This window comes from Astyanax mexicanus, chromosome 16 (assembly GCF_023375975.1).
Source record: "Astyanax mexicanus isolate ESR-SI-001 chromosome 16, AstMex3_surface, whole genome shotgun sequence".
NCBI classification, from domain to species: domain Eukaryota; kingdom Metazoa; phylum Chordata; class Actinopteri; order Characiformes; family Acestrorhamphidae; genus Astyanax; species Astyanax mexicanus.
The window spans coordinates 10,142,432-10,166,873 of NC_064423.1; the positions used below are offsets into that span (position 1 = coordinate 10,142,432).

General features: G+C 38.6%; 1 protein-coding gene across 2 annotated transcripts in view; it reads left to right on the plus strand.

Moving 5' to 3' along the window:
* The first annotated feature begins 8,944 nt into the window (after positions 1-8,944).
* The window catches only part of adamts17 (ADAM metallopeptidase with thrombospondin type 1 motif, 17), a 170,850-nt gene continuing 155,352 nt past the window's right edge, over positions 8,945-24,442 (plus strand). For both annotated transcript variants that reach the window (XM_049465461.1, XM_049465460.1), the window contains exons 1-2: positions 8,945-9,076; positions 12,325-12,665. In XM_049465461.1, coding sequence (XP_049321418.1) covers positions 8,995-9,076; positions 12,325-12,665 — 423 coding nt within the window. In that variant the 5' untranslated portion in view covers positions 8,945-8,994. The remainder of the gene's footprint in view (positions 9,077-12,324; positions 12,666-24,442) is intronic.

Here is a 24,442-nt window from a genome sequence, read left to right on the forward strand (position 1 = left end):
AGTTTGAAAGTTTGGGAATGTTTGTGAGTTTTTATTCAAGCATGAACTGGCTCAATGATGCTAGATACTAGAGTATAGGCTAGTTAGATACATAATAAATAAGTTCATTTCATATTAATCAACACCTCTACACAGTAAGAACAGTGTGTGATGATTAGAACCAAATACACTTGCTTTTTAAGCATGCTATCAAAATTAATAATAAAAAAATATCAAACAATAATATAATTAATTTTAATATAATTAATTTTGAAGTAATGTATAAACCTTCTTGGGTAATTGTAGTTATCTATGAAACAGTAGCAGTAAAACTAGTATGTAAAGTGGTAAAGTTGTCTTTTAAGGCCATGTAGTGAATACACCTACCTCTAGGGGGAGCAACTCACCAACTCACCACCGTAAAGGAGCAACCAATCAGTGACACTGGTCTTCTGTTCACCTGATTTAGAACAGTTCTATTTGTGTCTACAATAAAATAACATCTGGAAAACAAAGTGCAGATGTCAGGACATAGTATGCAATTATATAAAAAAAAGAATGTAATGAAGAATAATAATACCTTCATCTTTCAGTAAAAGTCTAAATAAATTAATCCAAACAATGACATTTTAATATTTTTAATATTTAAATGTGTCATGGTTGGTTAAAATATTTAGTGTTTAAGAAAAAAGCTTACATTGTATATTAAATGTAGTTCTTTTATTCTATTCTTTTCATTGACTAAATCCCGAATGGCTTGCATATGGGCAGCATGGTGGCTTTGGGATTAGCACATACACCTATCAGCATTGGGGTCTTGGGTTCAAGTCCCTATCTGGGTGGAGTTTCCATGTTCTCCATGTGTCCGTGTGGATTTCTTTTGGGGGCTCTTACAGTCCAAAAACACATAAATCAGGTAAATTGCAAACTTTAAATTGGATTTACCTTTCAACACCAAGGTCTTTGGATCAAGTCCCTATCTGGGTGAAGTTTCCATGTTCTCCCTGTGCCTGTGTAGGTTTCTTCTGGGGGCTCCCACAGTCCAAAAACATGTAAATCAGGAAAAATGCATACTCTGCAATTGGTTGTCCTTGAGTGTCTAACTTCATTATCCATATGTGGGGCATGTATGAGTAGCCCAACTGGAATCTAGAATGTTTTGACCCCACATATGGAAACCTTCCCAGTCAGTGATTGAACCAGAAGGGGTTAAACATGGACCCTATTTAGTTTGTACACTTCCCACAGGGGTCTGTGATAAATACTGTATGTGGGATGGGAAAAAGTGGGCTGTGATGATATAGAGAGCACCATTTATAAAGAATGATTGTACAACACATCTACAAACCCACTCAGAGACCACCTAGCCCACGTTCCACTTGAGCTCCATTCACCTACTGCTAGTATCTGCATCTACTGTACCTCAGACTCAGGTTTGGAACGGTATACCTAATACATACAGTAACTTTCACATAACCCTATTGTTCACTGATGCTAACACTGATTCTATTACCCATTAGCCACATTATATTATTGCTTCTGTGCACAATTAAAGCAGCAAACATGTCATCCTCGATGCTATGCTGCCTATGTTTGAAAACAGAGGGCCCTATCATACACCCTGCGCAAGGTACCTGACACACCGTCAACTGTCAATTTTTACGCCTTGCTCCTGCGCTGTTAAAATAGTGCTGGAGTTTAGGCATAAACCTACACTAATGGGCGTGGTGGTCTGGAAGTGAGGTGTGTGTTTAGGTAAATTTCTAGTGAGTTGTTATTTTGGCGGTGGAAAACACAAGTGCGCCACTGACTGAAATAAACCTAGACAACAGTCAATCGCCAGAGTCCATTCCTATTGTTGCACATGGATGTGATGCAGTGCACAAACCTGACTTTCAACTCAACAATAAACAGAATAAAGAATAAAATAACATTGTTGGTCCCTTAAATGAGCTGCTGGTGTATCTTCACAGTATGAACGAGCAGGTCAGGATCCTCTGCTGAGATGCACAAAAGTGCTGCACTGTTAAGATACGAACGCGCCAAAGTCAGAGCGCATCTGCCTTTTAAAGGGAACAGCAAGTGACACACTGACACACCCAGTGTGCTATCATCAAGCTGCGTGATCCACAATTGACCTATGCACTATAGTTCGCTAAAATAGGGCATAGAGTGCATTTTCAACGTTTCAAATGGCAAGTCCCTCAGAATTCTACCAATTAAACCTGGAGCTACTTCTTTGCATAGACAATGCTATGCACCTATTGATAGCATTGTACTGTAAGCCTGTTGGGAGCATCAGCTAAAATTGCTGTAAATCGGAATGCTGGGGTGATTGGAGGTGGGCTACTCAACAAAAGTTTATACTCGTTATCATGTTTCACTACAACCTGAATCCATTTTACACTGAAATTTCTCCTTTGAGCTGTGATTTTTTCTTTTTTTTATGTTTTGTTGAATGTAACACTAATTGAGATTTTTAAATCAGAATAGACTAAAAATCAGCCAAATTAAAAGTTTAAAAGCCAATAAAACAAAAGCTTATCCCCGCCCACTGCACTGGGAAAAAAAAACGCACTAGAGCCAAAGAGGCAAATTAAAAGAGCATTTTTTTCCTACGTTTCCTAAGTATGTAATTTAGAACACTTTTTTCATGTTTAATTTAATGTTTACAAATGACTTGTGAACAAGAGGTCAACATCAACTCAGTTAATTAATTTAAGTTAATTAGAAATTTAAAATTATAATACTAGAGTTTTCCTATGTGTGCATTGCAGAAAAAAACAGCATTCTTCTTCTTCTTCTTCTTCTCCTTTTTCTTCTTCTTCTTCTTCTTCTTCTTCTTCTTCTTCTTCTTTTTGTTATTATTTTTCAACATTGGCCTTTAATTTAGGTCTAAAAGGGTTAAGTAATAATTTAAATCACACAGCAAACTTCACAACAAAAATGTATTGACTAATTTAATCCTTTTTTCCTTCTTCTTCTTTTTTTTTTTTTTTTACATCTTTTCACTTGAAGTGGCTTTTCTTTCCCCTCAGGCGGCGAGACGACAGGCTGGAGACTCAGCTCTGAAGCTGCTGCTGTGAAGTCAGAACCTCCCGCTGCTGCTCACGAGGAAAGGAGGCAGCCTTTTCTGCACGGAAGCCAGACATGTCAGATCAAGGCTGATTCTTAACATCCTGTGGAGCGTGTCCATGTGTGACAGGCCCAATGCCTTTGGTGTTAGCTATTAGCAGGCCCTTTGAGCAGAAATGAACCGATTCTCCGCCTGTTTGCACAAACCTGCTCGCCGATGCCTCTGGCCGATACAGTGGTTGAAGGCAGAGGATGTGATTGGATGTGTGTGTTTGTGTTTTTGTCTCGTGCAGCCTCAGAGTTTGTTCTGTGGACAGGACAGGCCTCTGATTTAGCCTGATGTAGCCCCACTGCTATCATCACAGCACCAGTCTGAGTCAGTCTCTGCCTGGCCAGTTCTGCCAAGCTGCTCCGTTATAATGGCCAGCTCAGTCATGCCAGCTGCTAAAGGTCTTCTGGGCAGCTGTGCCAAAGAAAAAAGAGAAATCAAAGCGCTTCAAATAGAGCTAATCCCTCCACAGACCAGCTCTAAAGAGTCTGACCACTGGCAAAGACTCTTTTCTTTAGATGGACATTGCTTGTTTGAACCGGTCCACTGTGAAGTTTCACCAGAAAATACTGTATAAAAGAGTAATGTAATGCACATCACATACAGTATACGTTATACGGACAGTATGGAAGTATTAGGACACCTTATTTGGGAAGAAAGTCTAGGTCCAGAAATTAAAGGGGCAGCGACCATCAAAAACAAGGCTGTGGTTTCAATACCCAGGTTTGGTGGGCCGCCACTTTTGGGCCCTTGAACAAGACTCTTAACAAGACTCTGAACTCTTAACACTGCTCCCCAGGTATTGCAGCATTGGCTGCCCCCTGGTCTTAAGCAATGCTAACATGCAGTGAACAATGCCAGTACACTAAAAAAAAAAAATTAATAAAAAATTTATTTCAAATGTTCTGCATTTGCTTTTTTTAAGTAAATTTAATTTTAGATAAATTTAAGTAACTTCAACTCGTTTTAAAGACTTAAATGTTACATAGAGTAAATAAGTGATCTGAACTTCAGTCAATCTTTTCTTTTAGTAAACTTTACTTAATTTACTTTTGCTGAATAAATCCTATCCTTTCGTAAACTTAACTTGATTTATTTTTGCTGAATAAATCCTTTCTTTTAGTAAACTTTACTTAATTTATTTTTGCTGAATAAATCCTTTCTTTTAGTAAACTTTACTTAATTTATTTTTGCTGAATAAATCCTTTCTTTTAGTAAACTTTACTTAATTTATTTTTGCTGAATAAATCCTTTCTTTTAGTAAACTTTACTTAATTTATTTTTGCTGAATAAATCCTTTCTTTTAGTAAACTTTACTTAATTTATTTTCCCTAAATCAATTCTTTCTTTTAGTAAACTTTACTTAATTTATTTTCCCTAAATCAATTCTTTCTTTTAGTAAACTTTACTTAATTTACTTTTGCTGAATAAATCATTTTTTTTGTAAACTTTACTTAATTTACTTTTGCAATATTACCTAATTACAATTACTTAATTTATACAATATTACTCAAATCATTTATGATACATAATATATTATAATTCCTGAAATTATTCTGTAAACAGGATGGCATGTAATCAATTTTTTTTAGTATATTTAAAAGGAATGCATTACATGCCATCCATGTGTGTTTTAACTAAAAATATTTAAAATTTTAGGAATTACATATATTATGTATCATCAATTATTTGAGTACTATTGGATAAATTACGTAATTGTAATTAGAAAATATTGTATGCAGAAATTAAGTAAAGTTTACTAAAAGAAAGGATTGATTCAGCAAAATAAATTAAGTAAAGTTTACTAAAAGAAAGGATTGACTGAAGTTCAGTTCTCTTATTTACTCTATGTAACATTTAAGCCTTGAAACCGAGTTGAAGTTACTTAAATTTATCTGAAATTAAATTGACTAAAAAAAGCAGAGGTGAGAGAGGTGCACCTGTATAAAAAACAATATCAGAGTTTCTCCATTCTGAGGATTATTCCACAGGGTACGATGGGCTCAATCTAGCAGTGATTTCTCCTCCAGACCGAGCAACTCCTGAAGAAACTGTGCCACAAATTCCAGGAGACGAATGTGGTTTCTTCACATTCAGCTTTCCAGCTCTTTGCATTTGTTGTCCAGGTCAGCCACCTTAGTCTTTAAAGTGCCAACATTGGCCTCAAGTTTGCTAATACTGTGAGTGCTGTGATCTGTAACATGACATTTCAGCTCCAATAGCATCTCTCTGTGTGTAGTGAGTAGAGGTTTTAAGTAATGAAGTACACATACTTTGTTACCTTACTTGAATTTTTGTTATCTATACTTTACTGGAGTATTTTTTCAGAAAACTCTTTACTTCTACTCCTTACATTTTCACACAGTAGGCTGTACTTTATCCTCCTACATTTTAAAAATACTTTATATACTAAATATAAATACTTACCTTATGTCTGTTTCATTTCCACTTCTTTTTTTTCTGGCTTTTCTTCATTAAAAAAAAAATATATATATCTAGATAAATCTACCAGATAGTGGAAATGTGACTGTAGTTCAAATAAATGTTAGAGTGTGTGACCTTTTTTTTTTTTGGTGGCCACTTTTTTCTGGCCAGACAATTTGCTAGATAACCAGTATGACCATGTTTCACCACTGTGGTCACCCAACATGACCAAGCTGGTCGGTAAACATGACCAAGCTGGTCAAGCAACATGACAAAGATGGTTGCTGAACATGACCAAGCTGATTGCTTAACATGACCAAGCTCAACATGACCAAGCTGGTCGCCCAACATGACCAGCACAAATTGCATCTACATATACTATGTTGGCCTTCTAATCAGCTAATCAACTAACTTACAAGTATTGGGTGTGTTTTCATATGACTGACCAGCTTTTCCACCACCTTGACCATCAAAGACCATCTTAGACCATCACAAAACCAGCTACCAGTTAAAACCTTGACCTGTCTTGAACCCACACATCTGAAGGTCAGCCAGTATCTGGGGTTTACAGTGACCTTTAGTTTATCTTTCTACTAAACAAGCTGGGATCTAGGATCAAGAATGTGGTTCATAAAGCTGTGGATGCAGAACCCTGCTTGTGTTTTTATGTCCTTTTATGCTAAACTGGTGTGACACTGTAATGAGCGCAGAGGTTTGTGCTGTCTCTGCTCTCTCACACCCCATTGAGCTCGAGAAAGGGTTGATGATTAGCTGATGTGTTGAAGCAGGTGGAACAGAGTACGGCAAGATTCAAAAATTAGCAGTGTCGGCATCTCTCAGGACCAGAACTACAAAGCATTGAAACAGTGAGTGATTGAGAAAGTTTATTTACACCTTAAAATCCACTTATAATCAGATTACTGCAGGTATGTGATTATTCAAGAAGTTATATAAACGTCTTACTATGATCAGAGTAAGGCCAGACTAAAAAAATCGGATTGAGGTTTTAGGGTGTTTTCACACCTGTAGTTTGTTTCTTTTCTCCAGATCCGTTGATGATTTAATGTACTTGGTTTGGTTTCACACAGGCACAAACCTAAACACACCGAAATGCTCTCCAATAACCATGTGAGCACATTGTCTCCTCTGATTGGTCAGATCTGTCTGGCACAGGAGCATGAAAGTAAATATTGCAAGAAGATTCTGTGTTCCAGTGCATATATCTGTGCAGTGTGAAGCTGCTTTAACACAACGTTGTGCACTTTTAAACACAGTGTTTTCAATGGGATGTGCAGATGTACACATAATAAACAGAGTCGCGTGGATGCGAGCAGTGAACGCAGCACAGCACAGTAAACAGCATGGAGCAGCAGAGACAGTGTTTGTTCACAGCTGTGGTAATTAGCATTGTCTGGCTAATATATCAGATTAAACGGTCCCTTATCAGCAGTTTAGCTCAAATAAAAGAAGTATATTCGAAAGCTGGGTTGGATTGAGACCAGAACACGTTTTCACCACAAGCTGCTGCTTTAAGAAATCTGATAAAGTGAGCTGGATTTTAACTGAGTAATGGTATTTTACAGTGCATGTACAAACTTAACCGGAGAATTCTCGATTTTCTCAGTCTGTGCATGCTCAAAAACAAACTGTAGTAGGAAAATAAAAAGAATAATGAGAGAGAGAGTGTCTACGTCTTTTCTTATGCAATGTTTTTCCTTTCTTTTTATGATTTTTTGACATTGCAAATTTAATATTAAAGAAATTAAAGCTAAACCAGAATATGTTTTATACTTTAGTCTCTTCTAAGTAGCACATTTATCTTTGAGGACAGATCTGCACACTCTTGGTATTTTAATCTCAGTGTCCTCATGAGGAAGAATCACCTGGAATAGTTTTCTCAGCGTCTTGAAGGAGTTCCTGGAGGTGCTGAACGATAGCTGCTGCTTTTCCTTCACGCTGTGAAGCTCCAGCTCATCCCAATTAAATCAACTCAAATCACCATCTCAGTTCATCAAGTTAAGATCAGGGGATTAATGTAACTTTTTTTTTTACTGTTTACTACATAATTACATATGTGTCCCTTAATTGTTTTATGTGTTTAATAATAATCTACAATGTAAAAAAATTGGGAAAGTTAAATTAAGAAATAAAGAAAAACACTGAATGAGAAATTACTGTGTGTGTCTCAACTTTTTTTTTGTCGCTGTCCAATGAAAAACTGGCATTTGCAAAACAGTAACTTTACAGATGAGAGATATAACCTTCATAACTTTAAATGGAAGTCAATGTAAAAAGAAAAAAAGTTTATTTTAGGTAATTTCAGAGAATATCTTTTGGTTCATTCATCAAGAAATTTTAACACACTGTAAGGGACAGTTTGCATGTTTAAATTATGTATGGAACTAAAAATGGACAAAACTGGAGATACTTGTTTTTCATTGGACAGAGATCTTTATACATCAGTTAGTTCCAACCGCACAACCTGATTGGTTGAGAAGTGTTTTAACTGTGCTGATATTTGTAATAAAAGTACAGCATTCTCACATTCTGAGTTCACTTGTTGTGGAGCTACTTTTTGCAGACGGCGCAGTCCGTATTAAGGCACATTCAATATGAACTTTTTGAGGGTCTTTGATTTATATTCTTTATTCATTTTGTAAAAAAAAAAAAACAGTTCCATAAAGGCAATAGAACACTCGAGTGTATTATTGCGATAGTACCACAATTATATTATTGCTGCTTATTGAAAGATTTTGAGTTAAAGGGGATGAAAAAAACCCGATGTGTTTGGTTATAAACACTCCGCGAGTTTAAAGAGTTTCATTGCTGCTCTGTTAGTAGCTGCACTATTTGGCTTGTAAGCGCTGCATCGTTGCTAGGTTACCTACAGTATATGTGGTGGAGTGATACATGGAGAGCTTATGTTACAGTGCATTACCTGCTGATAACCGCAGTCATATAATGGCTCTAAGCCAATCACATTGCAGGGTCGTCGGCACTAACTGTGGTAGGCTATAATGGTCCCACTTTTAAAAGTCTCACTAAGGATTATGTTTTCTGTAACGCTGTATAACTCTGTAACGGATGTGTCATCAAATATTAATAAATATAAGTTGAACTTATCTAAGTTGATCTGGGGTCTATCTGCTTTAGGCCCTTCTAATAATTTATATCAGCTATATTATAATATATGCTATGATAATAAATTATTATTAAATATTAAAGTGCAGTAAGAGCCCTCCAGCAGCATGGAAACCACGTGTACGGTTGCAGCCCACTCTGCAGACCAGATGGCGAGGGCGTCCAATGGCATGGCAGAGCTCTGTTTTCATAATTCTCGCCAGCCAATCCGCGTGCGTGGGGCGTGGCCTCTCGCCTCAAGTTCACTCTGGTCGCTGCGGCGATGAATTTCTCCAACTTTGGGAAAGTTCTCTCTGCAGTCTGCGCTCGCCGCTTCGCCTGCAGTCATGCCCGGCTCCCCCGCTCTCCTGCTGCCGCTGCTGCTGCCCGGCTTCTCCCTGCTCCTCCGCGGGCTGGAGGCTTCAGCAGGTAAGCCTGGAGTTAGTTTATCACCTGCGCTTCTGCCTGCTCCTTCATTCAGACCCCTGTCTGAAGCGCTGTAATGACTGGCATGCTGTTTCAATTACTGTAACGGCCGGGAAGTGTTTATTTGAGGAGCTGGATAGCTAACTGCCTCCCAGCTCTTTTCCTCTTTTCCACGAAATTCCTCAAATATGCTTTAAGCGGTCGCGCAGAGCTCCTCAGCTGCACCTCTACTGCCTGCAGATAAGCTCAGCTGTTCTTCTCTGAATACTAACAGCTCTGAATAAGTTCCTGTGTCCTGACACTTGCCCACTATCTACATCTTTACTGCATGTATCTCAAAAACTTAACATTTACAGACAGAAGTATTACATGTAGCCCCCAAATACACTGTAATGTCTTTCTGCTTTGCTCAGACTACCAAGATCTGTATCAAGAACTAATCCTCTCCTACTGTCCAAACTCCCAATACTGCCCTCTATTACTGCATGCAACTCAATTACCAATAACTCTTTCTTACCATTGCAAACTACCAAGAATTATCATTGTATGCCTCAAACTACCAGTAACTTCCTCTCTTACTGTACAAACTCCTAATATAATCTATTATTGCATGCAACTGCATGTCAAATATCTTTTCTCACTGCCCCAATTACCAATAACTCTCTTTCTTACCATTGCAAACTACCAAGAATTATCCTTGTATGCCTCAAACTACCATCACCTTACTGTCAAAACTCCCACTATTTCATGGAACTGCATGTCAAAGACCTTTTCTCACTGCCTCAATTACCAATAACTCTTTCTTACCATTGCAAACTACCAAGACAACTACCATTAACTTCCTCTCTTACTGCCCAAACTCCCATTATTGCATGTAACTGCATGTCAACACCTTTCTCACTGCCTAAATTACCAATAACTCCTTTTCCTTCTTCTCAAAACCATTCTCTTTCAGCCACTACCAATGCCTCTTTCTCTTTCACTTACTGTCTAACTATTTTGAAATTATTGCCTCAAACTACCAGTAACACCCACTCTTTATTATCTTAAACTACCTAGAACGTCTCTTATTGCACCTCTAACTCCCACTGTCTACACCATTATCTCCAACTTACTGCCCCCTTATGGCTCCCGTTTACACCACAACCAGCACTCTAACTGCATTAATCTCCATATGTCAGCCACTTGCACAGATAGCTTTTGCATGTAGCCTCCAATAACACTGTACTGTCCCTTTTTATGCCTTGTTTAGACAACCTAAACCGTTCTCATATTGCCATAAACTACCAATAACTCACTTTCTTACTGTCCAAACTCCCAATACTGCCCTCTATTATTGCATGCAACTGCATGTTAAAACCAGTAACTTTTTTACCACTACAATTACCAACAAATCCCTTTCTAACTGCACCAAACTACCAATAACTTTTCTCCTGCTGGCTTAAACTACTTGTACCTCAATATTTTATTGCCTTAAAATGCAATTAACTCACTGCCTTAGTGCCTTAAACTCCCAGTAACTCATTGTCTTGACTGCTGTAAACTCCCAATAAATCTCACTTACTGTTTTACTGTTTTGAACTCCTCTTACTGCCTTTAACTACGACTTTCTACATCCTTAGCTACTGTATGTATCTCCAATTTACTGTCCCTAACTCTCATTTACTACCTAAAACTACCAAGAACTTCTCTTATTGCTTCAAACTACTTACAATTCACCCTCTTGTTGCCTTAAACTACAATTAACTTCCTTTCTTACTGCCTCAAGCTCCCAATAATTGTTTTACTGCCTCAAACCCGCAACAACTCCCTTTCTTACTGTCTAAAGCTTCCAATAAATCTCACTTAATACCACTTAATAACTTCTTCTCATAGTGCCATAAACTCCAAATAAATCCCTCTATACCCTCTTAATGCTTTGAACTCAAAATAACTCTCTTTTACTGCCCCAAATTACCAAAAAACTTCCAAACTCCCAATAACCCGCTCTTATACTGCCTTGAACTCCCCAAAAGTCCCTCTCTTACAGCCTTAAACTACCAAAAACATTTCTGTCGTACTGCCCTAAACTCTCAGTACGTTGTTCTTAAAGTCCATCTCAGGTTCAACTGTGCTATAGGTGAGGATGATGTGTACTTTGGTACGCAGACATATTACAATATGCATATCAGTTAATCTATAATACCGCCCCCCTGCTGACTGATGTCCAACCATCTGCGTCTCACCACTATCAGAGGCAACACTGCTCTTCTCAGCCAATCAGCTCTTTCTCTTGCCCTGCCTCTAAACCCATACATCACCCAAACTACGCCTCCCAATTTTTAAAAGCCTTTTTCAAATTTGAGCTGAGGGTTGCATCCACAAAAATCAGGGAGTTTAGTTCCCCTTTAATAGATAAATCCCTCACTTACTGCCTTACTACCTCTAATGTCCAATAATTTCTGTGCTTTTTGCCTCTAATTCTCTCTCTACTGTTCTCTAATTAGTCATCTACTTATTGCCAATAATTCCTTCTCTTCCTGACTCTTAACTCTTAACGTCTCAGCTGGTACTCCTCCAGCCTCCAGCCTCTAACTGTATGAGCGAATATACAGGTGTTGGACAATGAAACTGAAACACCTGGCTTTAGACCACAATAACTTATCGTCCCGATGGACAGTTCTGGTGGAAACAGAAGAGTTGAGGTGCACATTGAATTCTGCCGTGATTTGAGCAGCCGTGGTTTAATGTTTTTTAGATACAATCCGGGTTAGCACCCGAACATCCCTTTCAGACGGCTTCCTCTTACAGTGTCCACAGTTAATCCTGTTGGATGTGGTTGGTCCTTCTTGGTGGTATGCTGACATTACCCTGGATACCTTGCCTTTTGATACATCACAAAAAATCTTGGTCACAGATGCGCCAACAAGACGTGCACCAACAATTTGTCCTATTTTGAACTCTGGTATGTCACCCACAATGTTGTGTGCATTGCAATATTTAGAGCAGAACTTTGCTCTTACTCTGCTAATTGAACCTTCACACTCTGCTCTTACTGGTGCAATATTGTGCAATTAATGAAGATTGGCCACCAGGCTGCTCCAATTTAGCCATGAAACCTCCCACACTAAAATGACAGGTGTTTCAGTTTCGTTGTTCAACCCCTGTATCAACTGAGATATGTTACTGTTGTCAATTCTATTTAATAAATGTAATATTTGATATTTGACCTCTTTCTGTGCTTCATCATGTTTCCTCCCTATCCTCCCTAGCACACGAGACTGTACTGTATGAGACTGACGTGGTGCTGCCTCTGGAGCTTAAGTCTGGGCAGGTGCTGCAGGAAGCATCCAGCTGGAGCGTGGGCCGCAGGAGACGTTCAGACGCTCACCCAGACCACCTGTTTCTGTCTCTGCCCGCCTTCGGCCAGGAGCTTTACTTAGAGCTGCAGAGGGACGAGGCGTTCCTCTCCGAGGGTTTCGTGGTGGAGGAGAGGAGTGAAGCGGGGAGCGTCCAACACGAGCCAAACTTTAAAGGACTGTCCTGCTTCTACACCGGAGCTGTTCTCAACCACACTAACTCGTTTGCCTCGCTGGATGCCTGTGGTGGTCTGGTGAGTCAGTGCTTGTTTGTGGTGCTTTTAAGTCTAAGGGTGGGCTTCGTGTTTTTAAGTCAGAGTTGAAAAGTTGAGTTAAGTTGTGGTTAACTGGATTTAAACTGCTTTGCTTTGAGAGTAGACACAAATAATCTTTGATCATTACTTACACTATTGAAATTCATGGGTGCATCTAGAATCATAGAGGATTTAAGGATGTAGTGGCTTGCTTTGGGGCTATATGAAGATTTAGCGTGTATAGTTGTTCTCACACATTTGGAGATTTCATCAATGGATGTTCTACATGAATGAAGATTCTGTAGTTACTGGATGCAAAGTTTTCATGAATGGATTTTGTACTGTGTCGTATAGTGTGTCTGCATGTATATGGATTCTGCATTGGATTAAACTGAGTTTTTCCTTGTATGAAGAACCTGTATTGGATTGTATGGAGATTCTGCGCTAGATTGCATGTAAAACATGCATGCATGCATGGATGATATGCATGAAATTTCATAGATATTCTGCATTTATGGAGATTCTGCATGGGATTCTACGGAATTATGCTAACTTTAAACGATCGTTCAGTGTAAGGTGGTTAGGACTGAAAGTTTTAGGCAGTCTTTTTCTCGTCCTGCGCTTAGATAAAATCAACCGTGTTTAATATTATATTATTAAATCTTGAGGCTTGGTTCACACAAATACTTATGTGCCAATAGAAGAGCTACGGGAAGCAAATGAATTTACAAATGATTTGAAAAAGAACCGATTTTGCAGTTAATATGCCTTATATTTTTCTTTCTTTAATATGTACAGTATTCTAACCCCTTAATAGGCCTTGGCCTGTAAATGGGCTACAAGTGTAGGTGATATAAACCTTTTTCTCTGCAGTAAAATAAGTTATTTATCTGAAATGTTATAAAATAATTATTTAACTTCGCAATGTGGCCTGTAACATGCTTTTATGTCTTTCCAAAGGGTGGGCTTTGTCAGAGTTAAAAAGTTTGTTTTTGTGGTTAACTGGATTTGAACTGCTTTGCACTGAGTGTAAACACATTTGATCTTTGATCATTACACTGTGGCAGATCATGGGTGCCTATCTCTAGAGTGAAGGCTGAGGCAGGTTCAATGCGTGCCAGCTGGGATAGACCGGGGCTGCGCACTTCGCAGTGTATATATATATATATATATATATATATATATATATATATATAGTACACACTGTAGAACCTACTATTACCTACTTTTGTTCAAGCTGGAACTTTTCAGTTTCCAAAATTAGGCGCGTAAACAGGAATGGAAAGTTTATTGTCTTCGAAAGGGTTAATTCCTTTGTTACAATATTATGTTATTATTTTATTAGTGCCACATTAGTGGTCTAAAAAAATGGCAACAATATCGTTTATCGCAATAATTTCTTGGAAAAAATATAATGAAAGTTCTACCGGGGCCTACATGAATATTCTGCTGTGGATTGTCCGTAGTTTCTAAAAGTGTCTGCTTTTGTTTGTATGAGGCTGTATAGAAATTCTGCATGAAATTGGATCCAAGTGTTGAACCATGGTATCCTTGGCTGAGCTTAACCGGTACCCCTTGCCTGCTTATAATGGTCAGTGTTAGAAACACCTCCTTGTCTCGGGTCCAGCTGAGGTCAGCCTTTTAACTCCGTGCGAAAAGCCGGCAGACCTGCAATCAGTCTGACGGTCTGAATAGGATGAGTAGCACCATTGTGACGAGCTGTCAGGCTGCTTTTGGCGAGGCCAGTGGGTCAGTGTGACACCCCCACCCCCCGCCACTGTGGCTGGGGACAGCGGGAACACTGAGACAGTGTTAAGGACGGAACGAGGCGCTGAGTTTGTGGGCCTGTACATGTTGGAGCGTTGTTTGTGAATGCGTGAGTGTTTGTGTGTGTGTGTGTGTTGGGGGGGTAATTGCGGGTAGTGTGCTTAATCAACACCATGTCGAATTGGGAAGGCATGACAGTGGTTGAGTAGTACGGGCATTCCTTCATTCCCACACTGACACTACGCATGGTTAGAATTCTACAGTGTGCGTGAGTGTGTGTAAGTGCAAGTGCAGCACTTGGCGTGTGCCTGGAGGCTGCCTCAGCTGGACTGCCTTTGCCTCTCTGACTCTGCTCTGGCTGTCGAACCCACTTAGCGCGCTAACCTCTGCTCCACACACCATATTGGGTCATCCCAATCCAGTCACTCTCAGTCAGGCCACGCTGACTAATTACGAACTGACAGTGTCGCTTTTCCCCCACATTTCAGCGCGTTTCGCGCCTGCCAGACGTTTTTACCATTCCCCTCCTCTCCATATAAGCTCGCTTTAGGCCGTAACTATGTGGAAAATGAGGTCACCCTCGCCGCCAGTCCTCCAGGCACATGTGGAAGCAGGACTGGGTCAGGCTTTCCTGACACCTCCGGGCAGCATGACAGCGAGCAGAAAGCAGGACACCTCCCCAGATCAGCTGGAGCTCAGCTGGATGTTTTGACTAGCGTCGTCTCGCAATCCTCCATGACTCTTGGCACGCTGCGCCAGGCCAGAAGCAGTCTCAGCAGGCTGGCTGCAGGCAGGGGGAGAGAAAGCAGGTCACAAGTGATGTGACTGGTGTATGTAGCACTAGTGTTTGTATTAGTAATAGGACCGGCAAAGCTAACGTTAGCGTTTTAAAAAACAAAAGAGTGACAAAAGTGCTGGAGCTGTTTGCATTTGAGTTTGCAATAGTGACAGGACTAGTGTAGCTATCATAGTGTTTGCTCTAGTGATGGGACTAGTGTAGGTATCACTGGTACTTAACTTGCGTTAGCAGTGCATTACTTGTTTGACTAGAGTAGACACAACCAGGGTAGTTAGTAGAGCTGTGTAGTCGCAAGAACATGGTAATACAATATGTATTATAATACGGGGGTTATGATTTTAACATATTAAAACTATAATTAATGTAACTTTGATTATGGCATGGCATTCATTCGCTTTGGCATAATTTCCACAAGCTTCTTATTTTTTTCCCCAATGTCTTGTATTAATGATGGGAGATTTGGAGCACTGTGCAAATCCCGTAGATTCTCCATAGGTGTTCAGCTCTAGTTCAGGTGGGACAACAAAGTGCTGTGGGCTACCTAGATGACACTGCCCCCACAAGGCTTGTACGATTGAGTTCTCTTTATTTTGTGCATGTTGACCTGATCCAGAGTCAATAATACAACTTGCCATGACATTAATAATTGCTACTGTACAGTTGTAACCTTCATCTGGTAAAAAAGTTTTGAAAAATATGAGTAAATATAAAAAGCACTTTCTAAATGATGATTTTATTCATTGAAAAAAAAATAAAACTATCCAAACTGATTACTGCCAGGCCTGTAGAATTGAGAATTCACTTAAATAGAACCTGCCTGACAACATAAAGCAGATAAAAGATCTCAAAAAGCAACTCCTCGTGTCCGGATCTTAAAGAAATTTAAAAACAGATGAGAAAACAAAGTCATTGTTCATCAGTCTCGAAAAGGTTACCAAGTCATTTCTAAGACGTTGGGACTCCAGTGAACCACAGTGAGAGCTATTATTATTCACAAATAGAGAAAACACGGAACACTGATGAACCTTCCTACGAGTGACTGGCCGGCTAAATTTACTCCAAAAGGGCATGGACAACTCATCCAGGAGGTCACAAAAGAACCCAGAACAAGGTCTCATGTACCTCAGTTAAGACCAGTGTTAATGATTCAATAATAAGAAAGAGACTGGTTGAAAATGGTCTCCATGTTAAAAACGCTGCTGACCAAAAAGAACACATCGGCCCATCTCACATTTACCAACAAACATCTAGCTGTTCCTCAGAACTATTTATTGGGCTGACGTAACAAAAGTGGAACTTTTTTGGAGGTGTGTGTCCTGTTACATCTGGTATAAATCTAACACATTGCCTAATTTTAGAAAAAGAACATCAAACTAAAACATGGTGGTGGTAGTGTGATGGTCTGGAGCTGCTTTGCTGCTTCAGTACTTGGTCAACTTGCTGTAATAGATGGAACCAGGAATTCTGCTGTTTAACAGACAATCCTGAAGGAGAATATCCGGCCATCTGTTTGTGACCTCAAGCTCAGGCGTACTTGGGTTCTGCAGCAGGACAATGACCCAAAGCACATAAACAAGTCCACCTCTAGTGGTCGAGTCAAAGGCTGTTTATACTCAAAAACCCTGCAATGATTATGCTTGTAGTAAACATACCATATCCTAGCCACCATGACCAGTACAGCATTAGTTTGTATCAGAGCTGGTTGAAAGTGGCATATCATCCACTGGTGCTTTAAGGCTTTTTTCTTCGAGTGGTTCTATCACATGATTTTTCTTGGCTGGGTTTCCAGTTGAACAGGCCTCAGGCTAATGGCTGGGTGACAGTCATGTAGTGTAACTGCTCTCTGAAAGGAGACTAATTGCAGCTCAGTAAATTGAGTAGGATTTTTTGGATGGGATTTTTACCGTATATGGGCCTCTTTTTAGGCGCTTATAATGATAGACTTGCAATGCGATTTATGCCTTTTTTCCTCTGCGCCGAGCAGATAAAACTGCCCCATGCGCTTTGTGCTATCACAACACAGGCTAATAAGATAAAGCTAGCTAATCTAAGCCGAGTTTTACCAGGGAGTGGTATTATTATATGATGAGCTGGAGTGTATTCATGTGGTTCTGTATTTAGGCCTGAAGCGAAACATGCAGTCTGGGGATGTGCAGGAGCAGACTCCTCTGGAATTCTGTGTCCCTCTTTCATATGGAAATTCATTCTGTGTGGTGTATTCTCAATAGCGTTTCTTTCATGCCTGGCCCCCTGATGGACTGCCCTGAAGTTTAGCTCGGGTGCTGATGTGCTTTTCTTGGAGGGCAGAAGGAGGAGGGATGGGGTAGTGTGTTGAAGCGTTTTGTCTGAATGGGTTTAATAAAACATTTGACATTGCTCTGTTGTACTTTTGTAGCGAGAAGAAAGAAGCATTTAAACTGTGTTATTGCTGTAGAATAGCTGCCTAAATGCTTCTGCAACTGCATACTATTGCTGTTGTGTCAAGATATCCCTAGTAAAAAAAAAAAGTATACTTAAATTACACTGAAATAGGTCTGTACTTAAGTTATGTTATTTTGGAACCACTTATTTGTGCTTAATTACTACTTGTTTGTAATTAAAATGATATAAATTTGTAGTAAATTTATACTGAGTACACTAGTTGTATGTTATTTTCGCCACTGTTTAATATAATTTTAAGTATATTTGAGCAAGCTGTCCAACTGAACATTAAAACATGTTAAAAGTGTTTAATTAAAGTATATATTTAACATCACATAATTTTTTAATAGTGTATATAAACTGATAAAAACAAAAGCAAGATATCTAATTGCAAGCATTAGATGTTAAAGTTATTTAACCTGTACACAACTAAAGTAGTTTTAAAGTCTACTTTTAACTAGGGGTGTGTCATATCGTATCGTACACGATAATATCGTCAATTTTTTTTAATATCGTGAATGATATTATACCTCTAAAATATCGTGCCATATCACTCATCCCATTTCCCATTATATATCTACTAGAGACAGATTAAATCTGTCCAGTATCATTTATTTTACTTTAATCCTGAATATTGAGATATTTGGAGAGCATTATTTTTAGTATTATGACATTCTGGATCATTGACTTCTGTTACAAATCTGATAAAATTCTTGTATTTTTTTATATCTCACTTAGGGGTGTGCAATATTATATTGTATTTAATAATAATATTTTTTTTTCCTTGCAGTGTATAGTGTATTTTTGAAATTTTTTATTTAAAAGTGTTTTGTCATATCGCCAAGAATATCGTTATCGCGAAAATACTATTAAATATCGTGAAATTATTTTAGGGCCATATTGCCCACCCCTACTTTTAACACACAAAACATTCATCAGCACAGTTTTAATTTGTCTCAGCAACGTAAAATGAATGCTCTGGTGGCAAATCACTGAAATATACAAAGTTTTTTGCAGATGGGATTTTATGATAAAAAGCATAGTTTTATAAAACAATATTAGGTATATATATATATATATATATACATATTTATTAAGGACATCCCCAGTACAAAATTAGCACAACCAATAAAGTATACGACCATTTTTTTTAAAGTATACTGAAATACTGATGAAGTAAGTAAAATGTAAGTATAAGGGAAAAAAAGTGTTTGCATATAATCCAAGTACATTATTATTATATTGAAACTTTTTTTTTTTTACAAGGGATTGTATCTCTGTATTGGAAACTTAAGAGCAAAATGTTCTTAATGTACTATAAATGCAATTTTTGTCCATTTATATTGCGCTCGTTTGCCTTGCAGTGTTTTACAGATTTTATTTTGGCAGGGTTGGAAAGCAGGTGAACTCAGATTTACAGATTTACATGTATAGCGTAGATAAGCATTGCACATTACCGTGCTGCTATATACAGTGATGTTTTAAATATAAGTCAACACAAAGACAAGTAAACACAAAATGCAGTGTTTAAAATTAAGGAAGAAAAAAAATCCTAACCTACAGGCCCTGTATGAAAAAGTGTTGGACCCCCATTTAAAACATTGACTTAACTGTGGTTTATCACACCTGAGTTCAATTTCTCGAGCCACACCCAGTCCTGATTATTGCCACACCTGTTCTCAATCGATAAATCACGTAAAAAGAACCTGCCTGACAAAGCAAAGTAGACCAAAATAGATCTATTAGTGTGAAAAAAGGATAAAACAAATTAATAAAATTGGGGAAAAATGGTGAACCTTCCTAGGAGTGACCGGCTGACAAAATTACCCCAAGAGAGCAGTGTCGACTTATCCAAGAGGTCACAAAAGATCCCACAACAACATTCAAAGAACTGCAGGCCTCACTTGCCTCAGTTAAGGTCAGTGTTCATGACACCACCATCAGAAAAAAACTGGGCAAAAATGGCCTACATTTTTGATGAAACCAATGCTAAACAAAAAGAACATTAAGGCTCCTCCCAATTTTGCCAGAAATCATCTTGATCCCCAAAGATTTTTGGAAAAATACTCTGTGGACTGAAGAGACAAAGTTAAAATTTGTTTTTCTGTTTTTGGTTGTTAGTGTTTTTTTTAATCACATTCATCACATTTTGGATTTGTACGTTTTTAAAAGCGCTGTCAGGCAATTAAAAAAAATAAATAAAATGAATTACTTTTTATTCAGTAAATAATTAATCTACATTTTAATTGCATTCATCATGAAGTGTTTTTAAACTGTAAAGTCCTTCCCACCTTTCCAAATTATCCATTGTTCCAAAGAAAACATTGTTCCACTGCTCTTTTTGCAATTCATTATGGCAATATAGTGTATATACACCTCTGAAAAAGAATAAGAGACCACTTTAAAATGATCAGTTTCTCTTATTTAACTATTTACAGGTATATATTTAAGTAAAATGTTGTGGTTTTATTCTATAAACCTCTGACGAAATTTACAAGTACAAATATTGTCATTTAGAGCACTTGAATGTCAGTCAGCATTGACAGGATGACATCAAGTGACCTATAAAAAGAATGGCAAATGGCAGCTGGGGTGAAGTACATGGTAAGAACAGTTCAACATAATCCCTTAGAGGCAGGACTCACTAGAAAAATGGTCTTCTTCAATAAAAAGCAAAGAAGAGCCAGGCTGAAGTTAGGAAAAGATCATGAGAATTGGACTATAGAGGACTGGAGTAAGATCATTTCCTCTGATAAGTCCAATGTTCAGCTTTGCTCAACACCTGGCCATCTAATGTTTAGATGGAGACCTGCTTTGGCAATGTTTCCCAACTTTGGGGACTGTTTTTTTTTTCAGCAGGACAATGCTCAATTCCACACAGCTACATCAATTAAGGTGTGGATGAAGGACCACCAGATCAAGACACATAATCTCCAGACCTTGAACCCCATTGAACACCTATGAAATATAATCAAGAGAAGAAGATGGTCAAAAGCCTTTAAACAAAGCTGAACTGTACATTTTTGAACCAAGAATGGCATAAGGTCAACCAAAAGCAGTGTGTAAGACTGGTGGAGAGCGTGCCAAGATGCATTAAGCTGTGATTAAAAACTGAACTCTTTCTCTGACTGTTTTTTAGATACAACTTTAGTATTGTTGTTGTTTCTAAATGAATATGAACTCGTTTTCTTTCTGCATTATTTAAGTTTCGAAAGATTAACGAAATCTTTATTGTTAATTTGACCATTTCTGATTTGCTGCAAATAAATGCTCTAAATGACAATGTTTTTTTTTTATTTGTGAGAAACGTTGTCTGTGGTTCATAGAATAAAACAACAATGTTCATTTTACTCAAACATATACCTATAGAAAATGAATATTTTTAAGTGGTCTCTTAATGTATTTTCAGAGCTGTATATTGCAGAAAAAAATGTATTGCTATGTCATATTTTTTTTCCAATATCATGCAGCCCTAGTGCTTAAAGTACTTAAAATATTAAAGTTGCTGAATGCTTTCATTAGGAGGGATGTTCAAAACATCCCTAGTGTATGTTTGGACATACACTATTACTCCTATTAAATGCTAAAGGCTAATTGGCGAGTTCTTCTGAGGAGGCGGAGTAGGGGATTTTGAAATGCATGTCCTGAAGTGTTATGAAGTGTTATGAACACTTAGGACTGTGTGTTGTGTTCATTATCATAATTGCTGAGGTGAGGATGTAGTCTGGGGGAATTTTCCCTGTTAAAGTAACTGACTCATTAAACGCTACCTCGTCTGCAGAGCGGTTGCTACGGCGATATAGGCCAGGTTTACATAAGCATTAGCATAAGCCCTTGAGTAATGATGGGACTAAAAGAGAGAGAGAGAAAGAAAAAGAGAGAGAGAAAGAACGAGAGACTCGTACTCTGTTAATGTCATTTCAACAGCGTCTCCTCAGCACGACCATATGCTCCTGTAGCGTCTTTAACCCATGCCTGCTGCGGTTGTGGGGTTTGCCCGTACGCGCCGGGGATGAAAGCGCATGCTTTACGACCTCGTTCCGCCACTCCCTGTCAGCGCTCCTATCTTCTCTTTTTCCTCTCCACCTCCTCCTCCTTCCCCCTTCACGCATGGCCTCAGGGCACCGTCTTTTCACTCGTTCTCCTTGCCCCATCCATCTTCCCATCCCTCCACTCTATTCAACCGGATCCCGTGTGGAGGCATCGTCATTTTGACCCCAAGCTGACTCGGCTTTTTCCCAACAACATCCATATACAGACCTGGAAAGTAGGGATGCACTAACTGACTATTTGGCAACCAAAATTGTTTGGCAGAAAATGGCAAAAAAAAAAAAAAACGCAAAGTGAATAAAGTGGATATTTGATACTGAACAATGACTCAACAATGGCTTACTTTAAAGGTCTCATTCTATCATTCCATCATTTTAATTATTTATTTTTTTATATGTCTAGTCGTGAGCAGTTTCACCACATGGAAGCCCCAGAGTCCGCATTATATCACAAAGTCTGACGCGAACGGCGCCCACTTTGGCCGCAGTTGGGTTACCATGTAAAACCGTGCTTTCCCAGTGTGTATTTAAGGTCTCAGTAAAGCGCAAAATCAACTGGAGATCCGATTTAAACCTATAGTTACTGAAATTATGTGTTAGTTTTACACCAGGTGTAAAAAAAAAAACTCCACTTTTGTCACGTCAGCCCAAAGAATATTTACCCTGTCCTGAGGAACATCAAGATGTTTTTGACCAGTCACTTTGTAATTATTGATTCATTAACACTCAATTATTGATTAATTAACACTGAGGTGAGTGAGACCTGCAGTTCTTTAATCTTTTATGTTGTTCTGGGTTCTTTTGTGACCTCCTGGATGAGTTGTCCATGCCCTTTTGGAATCATTTTGGTCGGCCAGCCACTCCTGGGAAGGTTCACCAGTGTTTCATGTTTTCTCCATTTGTGAATGATATAATATAATATAATATAATATAATATAATATAATATAATGTTATTGTGAATAATAACACTGTGGTTCTCTGGAGTCCCAAAGCCTTAGAAATGACTTTGTAACCTTTTCCAGACTAATAGACAATCAAAAACTTTATTTTTTCATCTGTTTTTGAATTTCTTCAGAAATTCAGGGCTTAATGTGTTGCTTTTTTGTGGCCTGGTTGTGGTTAGTGACTCTCAGATCCCTGCTACAGCTTGTAGTAAACTTTCTGTCTCTAGTTAGTAGTCTGTGCAGGACTAAATCTACCTCCATCCCTAAACCTGCACGTCTCAAACATCTGCCAGATCTCTGGGTCTGCAGATCGATGGTGATCAATTCCAGCAGTTGTCAGCCTGAGAGCGCAAGGGAGTGTTTTGGTCCAGAGCGTCTCCGTCCTTAAAGCCAGCGACTCGCTTTGGTTAAAGATGGACGATCGCAGTGAGGTTGGGAGACAGACAAGGCCACCATATGTTTCAGGTTCCCAGGAGAGGCCTGCTGATGAATGGAGCTTTAAACTGTGACACCTAGACGTATAGACCCTCTCTCAGAGGAAGACCCCTGGGAGTACTTCTGCGCTTGAGACAAGTGCTGATGTGACAAGATGCTGTCATTCATTATTGAAGCCACAAGTCACTCGTTACAGTTCCAGCCCTCTGATGAATGGGCCGAGCTGCGTGTGGAGAATAGCTCTCATCACAGGGGGGAACATGATGGATGCTAATAAGCTGTTTTGCAAGTCTAGGTCATTTTTTTTTCTGAGCAGAAGATGAAGCCTAGGGTTTACTGTGGATCTGGTCAAAATCTGATTATTATTTATTATTATTTAGGACTGTGGGTCCTATGGTGTGCAGTACACTCCGTGCAAGGTGTGTTGCAATGCTTGTTGCTATCTTACACCCCGCCAACAGTCTATTTTCACGCCATGCACCCGTACCATTAAAATAGCATCAGAGTTTAGGAATAAATGTACACTGATGGGTGTGGTGGTATTCAGGTGCGCCACTGACTGATTAAAACCTTGACAACAGTCAACAGTCAGCCACCCAATCCTATATCTTAGCCATTCAACTAGGCTAAGCATGTGTACACCCCAACTTGTTACTCAAACACATGGATGCCAATCCAGCTTTTACGTCAATAATAACAGAATACAGAATAAAATAACATTGCTTTTCCCTTAAATGAGCTGCTGGCGTACCTTCACTGCGTGAACGAGCTCACCTGGTTCTTAAAGGGAATGGCAAGTGACACACTGATTTGTTTATTTTATGTTACGTGTTACGTCTAAACACACTCATGATTAATTAAGAGAATTTGTTTAATGCCTTTTGCACATTTTGATCTGTGCAAGGCATATTTTTTGCACCCTCATGATACCAAAGACCAAAGCGGGATGCGCAATTGACTGCACTATAGATCACTAAAATAGGGCCCTGTGTGCAATATGAACTGAAGCTATTCAGAGTATTAAATAATAAATAAAATGAAAATAAAATGGAGTGGGATCTGATTGGTTCATTTGAAATGATTATTGGTTAGAACTGGGAAATGTGTTCCTGTATGATTGTTTTCTAAGATGTTCTTTAAAAAAAAAAAAAAATGAAAGCAGGTGTGACGTAACCCTTTAGGTTACAGAGTTATACTTGATCACTAATGTTCTTGTAACTTAATACAATCAAATCCAAAATCAATTTGAAAATAGGGCTGCACAGTCTATTGTTTTAGCATCGTCATCATGTTGTGAGAATGTACAATAATCATGTTACAGGAAGTGCAATATTACTTAAGGTAAAGTAAATGTAAAAAAA